The sequence below is a fragment of the Lycorma delicatula genome, chromosome 10 (assembly GCF_047948215.1).
Source record: "Lycorma delicatula isolate Av1 chromosome 10, ASM4794821v1, whole genome shotgun sequence".
NCBI classification, from domain to species: domain Eukaryota; kingdom Metazoa; phylum Arthropoda; class Insecta; order Hemiptera; family Fulgoridae; genus Lycorma; species Lycorma delicatula.
Window position 1 is genome coordinate 53309601 of NC_134464.1, and position 14896 is coordinate 53324496.

Below are 14896 nucleotides of genomic sequence, written 5' to 3' on the forward strand. Positions count from 1 at the left end.
TTTTGTGTTCCTGTAGTATCAAAAAATAAAACAATTCTCTTCATAGACAGATTAATCTTTTTTTCTGACGTAGTCATAAAACCTAGAACAAACTATCACAGTTTTTTCCCCTTCGCTCTCTAAAATACCAATAAAAACAACTTGAGTTATCATTGTGTGTATGAATATTAATTATATAAAATCACAGTATCTATTATAAACTGAGCATTAACTACCAGTTTTGGAAGAGGCCTGTTTTGCCTGAAATCAAATTCAATAATGATTTATCATTTACATATTGTGATAAATAGTTTTCTTTTATTTCTTTGTACTTTTAATTTTTTTTCAAATTTAGATCTTATTTCATCTTACATTTATGATTGACATTTTCTTTAACAATGATTTTACACTGAGTACAAAAATCGCAAATGTCACTTTCTTGGTTGTCTAAATGCATACTGAGTATTAATTCTAAAATACTTATATGTTTCATATTTAAATCATCACCAGCTTTTCCTTAAAAAGCTTGTAGTTTTTTAACACTAAGCTCAGGATTATCATAATATAATTTTCTTTTTTTTGTAAGGAATAGTGGCTTTTGGAGAATGGAATGGATGCTGATGTTCTTTAATCATTTTCCAAACCGTGTTCTTAATCTTATGGGGCCTGTTTTTATGTTTACCTCTCATATTCTTTATGTTAATTTGTCCTTCATTTAATTTTTGCTGGGTAATATGCACCTGTTTGGCAGAAATTTGCAACAATTCTAGAAAGAAATTCCTGCACGCATCATAAGAATTGCAACCAACACTTATTTTATATTTCCAGCTACTGATTCTAACCTTGTATTTACTATTTTCCTTCTGTTAAGGATACAAGGTAGTAAAGAATGTGCCACAGTTTGGTTCTGATTGTTTTTATTACTAGTGTCCCAAAAAGATCAAAAGAATATACTTTGATCCTGATTTGGTACATTGTTAAAACAATTTTTCTGACAACATTTAGTTACAGATTTAAAATTCTTAGCTGCCATTACAGTACCTTTGCACTTGATATGATTCATCTTGTCTTTTCTTATCTTCTACTATTCCTCTTCCAAGAAGATTCTTCTTTTAACTTCCAATAACCTTTGTTTCTTTTTACCATACATGAATCACATAATTCACTGCTATTTATATAATCACTTGTACTGTCACTGTCACAACTAACACTTTTGTCCACATAATTAATTTTATTATTATTTTAAACCAGAAACAAAACACTAGATTAAAGCCTTGGTGTGATGCACCATCAACAAAAAACGTGTAGCTCAGCTGACTTTAAACAAATCAAAATAGTTTTGGTAGTGTCCGCTAGATAACATTACAAGTTATAAGATAAAGTGATCTCCCAAAAAAAAGCAATTTGGAAAAATTGCCCTTATTCCACCCACCTTCTCAATTACAGCAGACTGTGACTATATAAATATATGATAATGAAGCCACAGCAGGATGTAATATATGAAAAATCATGTCTATGATTCTCAATTACTATGTAATTTTTTCACATATACCTGCTGAGTATTTTAATTGATTATCCTGATGATTCAGCACAAAGCCAGAAGAAACAAGTTTCCTAAACTTATAGTACCTAACACTATCATTTTAAGGTAAAATTACTTCATGCCCCAATATCTCCATCAATGCCCAGTCTTCCATGTTTAAAACCAAATGTAAAGTGACACAGTAGGAAACAAAAAATAACATGTACAACCAAATAAAACATACTTTTATCTAACTTCAAAGCAACACAAAAAAGGATATGGAAAACTTAACAATTAATTTTGTGAAGCTTACAGTTTATAAAGTCAACACAAAATGATTTTCAATGTGCATCAGAATAATACAGATCTAAGCCTCTTTATTCAGAGAGTGAATTTAAGCTAGCAGTAAATTGAAATCATAATGACCAATACCAGGAAACATTCCTCATCTTAAAAAAGTCTGCGTCAAGATGTATGAATAATCTCAGTGATGGTATGAACATTCATCTAACTTCTCAGATAGTGTTGAAAATTTCTTTTATAAAAATGTAGTCACCAAACATGATTCATCACAAACCTCTTCAACCAAGAAGATAGATAACAAAGGAAAGTTTTTAACACATTTGTCCAACATGAAAATCCCACACAAATTTCTAGTCAAGTACTGCTGACTGGTTTAATAATCTGTATTATGTATACTTAAGTGCCTAAGATATCCTGAATATTTTCTTTATTAATTATAAATTAAATAGCTACAAATTGGTGACTGACATCTCAAACCAGTAATATCTGGTGCCAGCATAGCTTTCTCTCTGCAATCTTATCTCTACACGTCAATGTGGTTCATTGGCAAATAATACTTTGCACATCAATTATTTACATCAGTCAGGAATATCAGGAAGCAAAGACTGGCTAAATAACTCCTCGGTCAACATCCAAAATTACAGAAATGGCACCATTCAAGGACATAATTTTAAGCTTTAAAATATAGTATGTGAATTACATTTTTTTGAAGCTTACTCTAGAGAATGGAATGGGAGCAAGAGAATCCAAATTGTTAGGCAAAAAATCATTACATTAAAATAAAAAAAAAACATGATAGTTGATTACAAACCTCTAAGGCAAACACAGATATAATTATTGTGTGTACTGCTAAGAATCTGAGGTTAGCTTTCGAATTAGACATTATCCTTGGGATCTGCTAATGTACCTGAGAAAGGATATTTTTATAACAACATTCAGTGGTGTGTCAATAATGCCAATCACAGAATTCAGTAGTGAGGAAGTAATTTATAAAAAAAGGAGTTTTGGAATTTATAACCAATATCCTGAATATCAGGTTTGATACTGTTCCACACTCTTACCTACTAGCATGTATGTGTGTACTTGTTCAGGGTAAATAATTTCTGTATTATTGAAGTGAGAACACAGTAAACTCACAATAGTATAAGAATTTAATATAGTTACCAGGCTTGAACTACTCTTTTACATAAGAAAGTTACTTCTGTAACAGTTTATTCCTCATTAACTGTATAAAGAATGGGCCATAAAAAATTCATTTTTATTTTTTTAGCTTTTGATACTTAAATTTTACAAATTCTTAAATTTTTAGTAGTTATAGCAAAATTACTTATTATTACATCTTCGAATTACCTTGTATATATCATTCAAAGATAAAACAAATACTTCAATTCTAAACAAGTCAGAAGTATTGTTTTCCTTAAATCCTAAAAGTAGATCCTTATTACTTTTGCCTAATGGATAAAAATGCATTTAATATGTTGTTAAATCTAATGAAAAATTAGTTAAAAGTATTAGTAGGTGAAGGACAGTCTACCACTTCTTTGCATTCATTTATTGACCCAGCATAAATAAAATGTTTTTATCTCTGATACTTCAATAACAAAAGTACTGAAACACCAAAGTCGAGAATACCCTTGAAATACTGCTATATATAATTTAAACGTGCCTGAAGCAGATTAAATGTGTTCAAAGTCACCAGCAAATTTTATGGCAACAAAATCAATCGAGTAACATCAGATCTCAACACAAAACTGGTTTATGTTAAAAATTCTGACAGATTTTATTAACAATGTAAATGTTCTCTGTAATTCTTATAATTTGTTAAGTAGGCTTATCATAAAAGGATTAGCAAGGTTGATGTAGTCCCCAATAAGATACTTCTACTTTAATAATCCTACTTCAGTATTGTTTATCCTAAATCTACACCTTACTAGGCTAGGAAAGCCAATAGTATAAAATATATATAATATATAATAGTATAACTACAGACAAGTGTTAGTCAAACCTGCTGATTCTAACTTACAACAAATTCTATGATGTGATTTGACAGAATAAGAATTAAAACATTTTGCATTAAGAACTGTGTTATATATGGTACAGCTAGATGTCTTGCCCAAATTGCAAACAAAAATGAAGACGATTTTTCACTTGCATGCAAGGCAATAAGAAATGACTTTTATATTGATGATCTTATTTTGGGATCAGATGATTTGAATTTAATTTATTCAATTAAAATTAGACATTTGTCAAATATTAGAGCAATTTCCCCTTCAAAAACGGTTTTCAAACAACAAGGAAATAGCCTCACACTCAATGCCTTGTATTTCTTTAAATAAAGATCATAACATACATACTTCAGGAATTTTTTGGAATAACAATTTCAGATACACTACTTTACAAAGTACCAGTTGGGATTATACTTATAATCCCAAAAATTGTACTAAAAGAAATATACTTTATGTAATTGCAGGCATTTATGACCCTTTAGGTCTAATTGGCCCCATTGTATTTTGTATAACATTTTATACAGCAATTATGGCAATTCACGATTAATTGGCATGAAGCATTACCCAATGTATTATTATCTCAGTGATTGGATTTGCACAATCAACTAAATTTTATTGGTTTATAAATCAGTCTATTAAAACAAAAAATGGTAGTAGTGTTAAGTCATTTCAAATTCATGGATTTGCTGATGCATTTATGAAAGACTATGGGTGTTGTATTTATGCATGAATTTTATTTGCAAATCATTAAATCTCCTCAATCCCATTTATTAAAAAAAGTAATCTCGTCATTAAATAGAAATATTGATGAAATTCATTTACATTCAGATTTCACTATACCTTTACACTGGATTCATGGGCAGTCTTCTAAGTAGGAAATCTTCATTGGCATAGGGTTTCTGAAATACAGCAAAATGCTTCGAGGGCTAATTGGTATGTAATCCAGCTGATTTACTCTCTATGGGTTGTCTTCCCAATAAGTCGACTGGATCATTGCATTGGTGGCATTAGTTCTCGCAAGATTTGTCCTGTTGGCCAAATGACTGCAAACTTTTCCCAATTTCCAACTATAAGGGGTACAACTGTGTATGACAACTCAACCAACATAGCCATTATTACTGCATATGCAACAAGATAGGCTGCACCTGCCTCTGGTTTCCCTCCTAGTAATGTCTGTTGGGTAATGCTAAGAACAGTTTTGAAACCCACCAAAGCTTCAGGTCCTGTACTGATCAAACGTTCTTAAGAAATTACAATATACCAATTTTTTATAAATTGAATAGGCTTTAAAATTGATTACTCTCACAAGCATGAGTTCAATGAACATACCAAAGGGGCATAGACCCTTTGGCTAGACAGAACGGGCAAGTGATACGAGCCATTACCAACTAAATGTTCCCTGATCGCGATGGAAAACAAAAGTAACCTTATATCACAGGCTAAGCCTTGACAGAGATGCTCGATTTTTTGGGCTTGCAAATATTCTTCAGATATATATTAAACCATTTTTGAATTTGAATTTTTAAGGAGTGCAATGGTGTAAGGTATGGTACCGTCAACACACAATGCCATTGTATCTATATATGCCATTAATTACTATTTTCTAATTGACTGCTCTTGCCTCCCATTTACTTGACTACAAAATTTAAAATAAAAAAAATTGATCGTGAGAGGAAATGCATATTGCACGGTGAAGCCACTATAGGGGAATACATACACAATAATTATATCAATTTTCTATATACACAATTATTAGCATGTCACATATTGCACACTTGAAACTTCTTTGATATTACATAAATATGTAAAACAATTAATTTAATGGTTATTGCAGTGCTAACAATGTAACAATTCAATAAAAATATAAATATAACCAGTAAAATAATATAATGTTATAAATAATATATTGCTATAACTGAAACTGATAGTAGACTCTTGAAAGTGACTACTAACTACATATACAAGGGCATTATATATGTACATGGAATGTATTTGTGCATTTTGTGTTTCTGTGTTCACATGTAGATTCTATTCACTGATTTTGACTTAACATTTGTAATTGATAAATCAGTTCTCTTGTTGCTATATTAATATGAACTACAATCGCTCAGTTTTCTGTTGGTATATAACAATTTTTTTTGCTTTGGCGTTATCACCTGAACAAGACATATTTGTTTCAATTTGAATAATAAAATATCCAACAACTATATGGCAATTGGCATGAATAGCTGATACACACTACAGCAGTTTAGATATTTTGAGTATAAATGGCCCTAAGAAACCGTAAAACATAAGATTGAAATATTTCATTATCCTAGAACAGTTCACATATTAGCCTCCAGTTTATATTTGCGAAGCAATGCCAAGCTACGTAACAGATACAATCCACAAAGATGTGGTGCACTGTCAGTTGGCAGTTGCAGTGAGCACAAACTAGTGCATCTGTCTGAGTCATCAGATATCCACGAGTGAACCTAGTATGCCCTATTCGCAAACAGCAGATAATCTCTTCTCATAAGTAGCTCCATGGTGAAACTGTGTTCTAAAGCAGGTGGAGTTTATTCAATCACTTTGCTACTCATCATGAACCACCCTCTTCAGGAGATGTGATCAGTGAAAAAGAGGCTGAAAACAAGCTTCTTTTGCTGCACTATCTATGCGCCCACTGCCTGAAATGCCTGTATGGCTGAGGATCCAGCAGAAGCTCACTGTTGTATTATTTTAGTCATTTGTGAAATGACACAATGAATCTCACAGACAACAGTGTCTAGAGTACGCGTCATTAACTGCCTGTAGGGCACTCTGATCAAACAAGAACATATTTTGGGTTAATATATGTAATATATTGGTAGATATTTTAAGCTAATTATATGTAAGGCCCTTATTAAAGGCATAAAGTTCTGCAACAAAAATGGTGGTGAATCTGGGAAGGCCAACCACAAAGCCACAACCAACAGAATCAACACATATAATGAGCAGGACGCAGAAGTAATCTGTTTTTGTGGTCTAAAGGTGGAACAAGGACCAATATGTGTTACGCATGAATAAGGATGCAAACAGCCATCCTAGCAAAAACATTTTTTGCTAGGAGATAAAGAAGCTTGTGTTACAATAGAAGTGGTTGGCCACAAAATCAATAGTTAAGGTTTTATACCAAAGCACTGAACCAGTAACAATATAACACATTAAAACAAAGTTTTAATAAAAATATATTGTTTATTTTTGTCATTGTTTACAAACAATGACAACACTTATTGTATATATATTGTGGCTCTGAAACTGGGTGAGCAAGTCTATGAAACAGCAACTTGTTTATAAATTAAGTTACAGCACTGCATACAAAATCACCCACAACAGATCTTTTGTAAAGTTTAAGTTGGAATGAACATCTGTCAACAGTTTGGCGTGCTAAGATAATGAAGGTAACACACACCTTTCTTGCGTAGAATCATAGAATGAAAACCTTCACAGGAAAATGTTCATAGTCAATTGTCAGCAAAATAATTAACGATAATAGTATTCGTAAGGCCCAGCTCAGGAACTGAAGTAATCAGGAAAGACTCAAATAATAAACAGTACTTGTTTCAATTAAATGCTTATCAAGAGTTGAAGCCTGTAATTAGAATCCAACATCTAGGAAGACATTTTGCTACATGACAATGCCCATCTACATACTACTACTGGCTGAAAACCTCCAGAAAATGTTTTAAATACAAACTCCCCTTTCATATAGGCCTGATCTTGTTCCTTTACACTATTGTTTATTCATTCTTTTAAAGAGACATTAAGGAGATGTTGATTTCAAGAACACAAGCGGGTACACGAGTAATTCGCTGGTCAATTAAAAACATTTTTTTCTAGAAGATAAAGAAGCTTGTGTTACAATAGAAGTGGGTGGCCACACAATCAATAGTTAAGGTTTTATACCAAAGCACTGAACCAGTAACAATATAACACATTAAAACAACGTTTTAATAAAAATATATTGTTTATTTTTCTTATTTTATTTAATCATTGCTATTTAAATAAAAAATATTTAATATATTAAGTTAAATCATAAAAATCACTACAATTATTCTTTAAATCTTATCAATCTGTTATAAAATATTGAAATATACACAGAACAAAGATTTTATGTTTATATTTTATATTATAGGAGTTTCTAAAATAATCATTTAAAAAAAAATGAGATGAATATTTTATGGATAGTTAACGTATTTTTACTATATATGTATGTACACACACACACACACACACACACACACACACACACACACACACACACACACTCTCTAAAGCTTATTACTCATTTTATATGTATATTAATGTAATATACAAGTTATTTATTAAAAAAGAAAAAAAATACCTCAAGGTATAACTGAATATAAAATCGACACTAGATAGTGGAAATAAGCTTTCTGTAATTAAAAACTAATTACAGCAGTATAAAAAAACTAATTATAAATTAGTTTTTTAACTTCTTCCCATTTTTTTAAAAGTGATTTTCAATTAAAAGAAGAAATAATTATATCCAAAACAAAAATTACCATTTTTTTTCCCCATAAATTCAAACTCCCTTCTCCTGATTGAACTCAAAGATCTGATTCAATCTAATTAACTACTTAATTGTAAAAGACTTTCTATTTTATACAAAAATATTATAACAAATATCAAATTAAAACAAACAGTAAAAAATAAGAGAAAAAATCTTAGCCTATAAGAGAAAAAAATAACCTTGTTATTAATATTTTATTTACAAATTTTAATTTAATTAATAACAAACTGTTTAATGTAGGCAAAAAAGTTTTACAAGTGGAAATCATATGAGATTTTAATAATAACAATAATGTACAAATAATCTTATTTTTATAGTTATATTATTGACAAAACAACAATATTCCCTTATGAAAAAACTAAATTAAAAACAGTTTATAATAAAATAAAAATACTTCTAATTTTCTAATACATTATACAGTAATCTTTTAATTACTTTTTGTCTTTATTGTACAATATGAATGTTGTATTTTGTGAGTAATGATGTTATCAGTAATGCTACTTTTAAAAAAAATGTATATATTTTATATATAAATAAGAAAATAGTACAGCGTCAACCAAAGGAAAAAAACTTCAATTTCTGGGAAGATACTTACCTATTTTGATAGAAATCATACTGAAAATGCTACACGTCACAATGCCATAATATATTCTTGTCCGACAAACAAACACACCTCTTCTAGTGGATTTGATCACAGGAACTGATAATTTATTAATTTTGATGAGCTCAAATCAGTAATCCTTAGATTAGACAGATCTTTAAACAGATTAAAGCTGTATGATGATTCTGATATACATAAATCTTGAAGAAGCAAAGCAAATCAAATGTGCAGTATAAATGTGTATGACAACCTCTTTTAATAGTCATTAATAAATAACTTCGTAGCTTCAATCGGTATGCAAGGAAAATGAATCGATAATAAAAAAAATAGCATTATTAAAAAATGATTTAAAAAGCTTGAAAAATTGTCAAAGTTACATAATTTTGGATGACTAAAACTAAGTAGAAAACTCAATTTAAAAATATTAATAAAATAAATTAACCAGTGAATTAATGATTTAATTTGCAAGTATTATTTTCCATTACTGATAACATATACAAAAGAGAAATAATGAAATGTCAAGTAAACTACACCATTTTTTTTTACATATAACAGTAAATTTTATGTTGTTAAAAATAAAAAAACTTCTTTTATTTAACAATACATAAATTATGAAAAATTCAAACATTTATTACAAAATATAAACATACTCATTGACAATCATATTTTCATAAAACATAACTTGAAACTATTTAAAAAAATAACTTTCTTACAGATTTAATTAAATGAAAAAATACTTTTCATAAATAAGTATACTTTTTTAAGAAAAAAACAATTTAAATAAATAAAAACAAAAAAGTTTACATTTTTAACACACTAATACAACAACCATTATTTTAATTAAAACTAAAAAGCAAAAAGATAATGTATAAAGATCATCACAATTTGAAACAGTTTTAAAATAGTTAATGACAAAAATTTAATTGATAAATACGTAACACAAACAGCTTTTTTCTAAAATTTAAAACACACATACACACACACACACATACACAGATATATATACGTGTGGTATGTGTGTGTTAGTGTGCGCACAAACAGCTCACAAAAAACTTTTCTTTAAAAATTTGAAAATTTTAAGTGAAATTATAATTTAACATTTTTCTACATATAAGATTTATTAACTTAATTAAAAATATTTATAAATGTACAATGCAAAGAATTTTGACATCAAATTAAGAGATACTATTACACTTTTTATTACTGCTCTTTTAATGAAATGTATAGTACACTATGCTTATTTATTTTATAAATTTTTACTATTTATCAGTTTTGTATTTTTACCTGGCTCACTTATGCAAATCTGACTACATTATCTATATCATTACTAAAAGCCAATTAACGAGAGAGTATGTAGTTAACTTTTCTTAATATATTAAAAGTTTATTAATATATTAAAAAAGCAAAAAAAACATAGTTTACCATGGTTCCATTGCATCAGTAACAGCAGTTGATGGTAGATTGTTAATTCTAGTAAAATAATCTTATATTCACAGAATATATTCACTGAATGACAGAAAATATCATTATAATTTTAACAAAATAAATGTTTACAACAAAAATTTTAGTTTTAAATACACATTTTTTTTACACTGATAATTACTATATTACAAATTTTTAAACATATATTACCTACCTATATATTTTTAACAAACTTTTTTCATAATAAATCTGTGAACGAATAGGCTACAAATTAAAAAATAATATATAAAGAAAAACTTTTTATCAACATTTAATTTTTTCAACAATATAAAAATAAATTGTTGATATTAAATTAATAATTTACAATTTACACATATCCATGAAACATACAGCACTAAGATGTAGTAAAAACAGGAAAATTAAAAATTTGACTGAATTTAATGATCTACTTAGTTAAACATACAAAGTTACATAAAAACTTGTAAGAATACATACATCGTAACTAACTAAGAGATATTCTAGTAGAACAAGTGTATTGTACTTATTATATAAATAAATTATATTCTTGGTTTTTCATGGAATTATGCATTCTTACAAATCTTTACATTTTTGTTAATAATAGTACATGTTAAGGTGTTCTGTACTTGTTATTTGCTAAATAAATCATACTTTTCTTTTTTCATGGAATCATGTGTAACTGTAAATTTGTGTTAATATTTATATTACTGAAATAAAAATAAGTGTGCAAATTAAATAAAGGCAGCACACACAAAAAATGTATCATATTCGGGAATAAAGAGAAAGTATAATTTAAATTTATTTTACTAGTTTTTAAAACTACAGACAAATTTTACTATCCACAGATTTAATGAAATAAATCAAAATGGTAATCTATATAGAAAACAATTCTAATTGTTCTGTAATTTTGACAGAAGGGTGTCATTTGGTAAACAAAAATTATGATTTATCATTCTTAAATGTTATACTAAAATTGAAATCCTAAAATAATAATACTATAAATAAATAAATTATATTTTTGAATCTAACAATATATTATGGTAAATTACAAACTGCTTTGATGAGCAGATAATCGATACATTTCTGATCAGTTAACCTTTATAACCAGATATTTTCTTTATAGTAAGTGTACATTTTATTGTTTTTTATTTATATAATATACATCCTTCCTGAGAGAAATTATCACAATAGAGAAGAATTAATGTACCAGGGCAATATCAAACAAGATAATAATTGAATATGTGCATTAAGCTACATGAAACTATTCAGAAACTAATTCTGAGTAAAGAAAACAATTAATTAGTGAATAGATCTACAAAAATTAATTTAAAAAAGCAATTTCTCTTCAGATAAGAAAATGAAATATAATGCTTTACCTCACTACAGTTAAGATTCATCAGCAAATTAACCCTGTTTTTAAGAAAAATTCAACATCTACAAGATACAAAGAAGTTGCTTACATTAGCAGTAGTAAAAGAAAGCAAAAATTAGTACAGTCACATTTATGAGAAACAATTTACCAGCAACAGTAGCAAAATGATAGTCTAGTATTTCTGTAAAATGGTACTGCATATATAGATTGATAAATCACTTAATTTCATTGATTCTATGTATTACCAACAACCAGACAATAATTGTAAAACCATAAGTACCATTATTAAAACTGTTTTTACTTTATTTTATCAATACAAAATGACAGCTGTCATTCTGACATTTGTTTTGGATAAAAAATATACAAAATGACAGCTGGTATACTTGTGCTTATAACACATCTATGCATAAATGGAACTTTTTTATATAAACATAGTTATCATTCTTTGAGAACAATGGACAAATAATATATTCAGAAATTTAATTGTACATTGTTTCTTGAGGGAATATATATATATATATATAAATAAATATTTAAAAAAACTTAAATAATTCATTAACGTATTGGTCACTGTACTAATAAAATTTACTACTAAATGAAATTTAAACACCAAAACAGTAAAGATAAGTTAAACTTACCATATTAATTGCAAGAATTGATTTTCGCAGGAGCTCGCATCTTCATTGGGTATTGAATTCTATAATTACATTAAAATAAATTGTTTTTATAATCTATTTTACTGTAATTATAGAATTCAATACCAAATGAAGATGCAAGCTCCTGCAATCAATTCTTGCAATTAATATGGTAAATTTAACTTATCTACTTGTTAACATTAAACTTATTAGTAACAGAATACTTTCTATATTTATTTCTGATAAAAATAACCATACCGAATAAACTTCATGTTTATTTGTCCTGAATACATATTATATTATAAATTTTAATAGAAAATTAAGGATAACTGGAAGGGAAAAGGATTTCCTGAATTAGTAAAATACTGAAACAAAATAGATACAAATTTTGTTAATTTGAGATCAATTTGTATCGATTATAATAAATAAAACTAGCTTGTTATGGGACTGCAGTCACATGTTTAATCACTTGAACAATTGTTATTTAATGAAAATCTAACAAAAAATCGACAGGGAATAAAAAATTTTATATTAAATTCCTAAAAACACAATTAAAAGTAAAGCATATCCAAACATTTTTGGGTAATGCACTACAATTTAATAAATGAACATTGTACTGAGAAAAAATAATTTTCGCTTTATTAAATCTATTAGACCGAAAAAAAAAAAACAAAACAAAAACATGTAACAAAAAATTTTAAAATATCAAAAATAAAAGTATTTTATTTTTTAAAATAAAAATGTCAAACTTGGGTATTATTTATAATGTATTTAGAACACAATATTTTAAATCCTCTTGAATAATTTAAAATTTATTTCTTTAGTTATTTTTTACTGTGTTTCCAAAAATCAAATTATAGGAACTAGTAATCTTCATAAAATATCTATCAATTTTTAATTTCTAATAACGAAGAAAATATTTTAATTATACAGACCTAATTATCAATTAAATTAATGCTCAACACATACCTCCTAACTACATAAACATGAAGAAAAAGACGTACATATATATATATATTATATATATATATGCAAACAAAAAAAGAAGAAAAAAAAAATCACCATTCTGATGACTAAAAATGAATGTGAACAATTAGATTTATTTTAAGGGAAATTATTACTCAGCTTTGAAAAAAGGAAATATGACTTTTGCATATTATTATTTTAAAAAACTTTTCCCTTCTCACTAATAATTAATTCAAATAATGAAGCATAAATCTTTACTTGATGAAAGCATCAGATGGAACTTTCCCTTGTTTATTAAGTTCTGAAAAAATATACAATGCGCTATCATAATTCCAATTTGTTTCATTTAAACACCTGAAAAATATTAATAATTCAAAATTAGTTTAAATTTGCCGCATATAAATAAATTAAAATAACATTACACAAAGTAATTTTATTAAATCAACCTTGAATTTTTTAAATCTATCCTATTATGTCAAAACAACTCAACTCATTTATATAAATCTCATAATTTACAGTAACATCTGTTAACCTAAACTGCTGGGCTGATATGAATGATTCCTTTATAAATTAATATTGAGCTCAGTGGATGGTTTTAGGTGTAAATCTATTCAGATTATTATTAGGTGAGCATAATGCTTAAAAAAATAATCACATTTTACAGTACTAATAATATTTTGAGTTGCTGATTAATAATTTTCTATAAAAAATAGTTAAATAGTTTCTAAAAGTGACATTAGAAAAAATAATAAATTTTTTGGCATTTGTTATTAAAATTGGTATACTGTTTTGAATGTTTTAATCAAAACATTTTATTGTATCACAATTTTCATTAAGCAGGGAAGCGATAACTCTCCTACTGTAAGTCAATAAAACTGTTACAAGTTCACTAAATGTAAAAGTTTAATTTATACCAGCAAATAGCTTAAAAAAGTATATTTTACTTGTTATATTTATTTATTGTTATGATTTACTGTGTTTTTAATGTTATCTTTGCAATCTATATTAAATTTTAAAGCAAAAGGGCATTTAAGACTTATTTTATCATGACTTGAATAAATTTATTTTAATTAGTCAAGAATAAATTATAAAATTCAAATTTTAGTGATGACTGCTATTTCTTCACTCTATATATTTATCAGTGGACTGCCATCTGGATAAAAATATACAGATTTGCAGTATTTTAATTAATCAGAATGCACTTTAGGTCAAATTTTTAATCTGTATCTGTAGATCACATAAAATAGGAAATTATAACTATGAGGGATATTTTTTTGAATCTCAAATGTGGGTTATTTGTATCCCTATCTTGCTGGGAGGGCGCTTTTTACTTCAACTAAAGGAAGTATTGTGATTGTGAAAAATTTCAGTTTTCAGATTTCAACATCTATTTTGACGTTTCAGTGTGACGTCTGTACGTACGTATGTACATAAATCAAAAACGATTAGCCGTAGGATGATGAAATTTTGGATTTCAGACTGTTTTACTAGTTGTGCACCTCCCCTTTTAATTGCAA

At 27.4% G+C, this 14896-nt stretch overlaps 2 protein-coding genes across 3 annotated transcripts in view; both read right to left on the reverse strand.

The window, feature by feature from the left end:
• LOC142331457 (putative methylmalonate-semialdehyde/malonate-semialdehyde dehydrogenase [acylating], mitochondrial) overlaps nt 1–14896 on the reverse strand; it is a 247944-nt gene that overhangs the window by 141082 nt on the left and 91966 nt on the right. The window lies entirely within an intron of this gene.
• LOC142330836 (nuclear RNA export factor 1-like) overlaps nt 7792–14896 on the reverse strand; it is a 68096-nt gene continuing 60991 nt past the window's right edge. For both annotated transcript variants that reach the window (XM_075376293.1, XM_075376292.1), the window contains exon 14: nt 7792–13733. In XM_075376293.1, the coding sequence (XP_075232408.1) occupies nt 13634–13733 (100 nt within the window). In that variant the 3' untranslated portion in view covers nt 7792–13633. The remainder of the gene's footprint in view (nt 13734–14896) is intronic.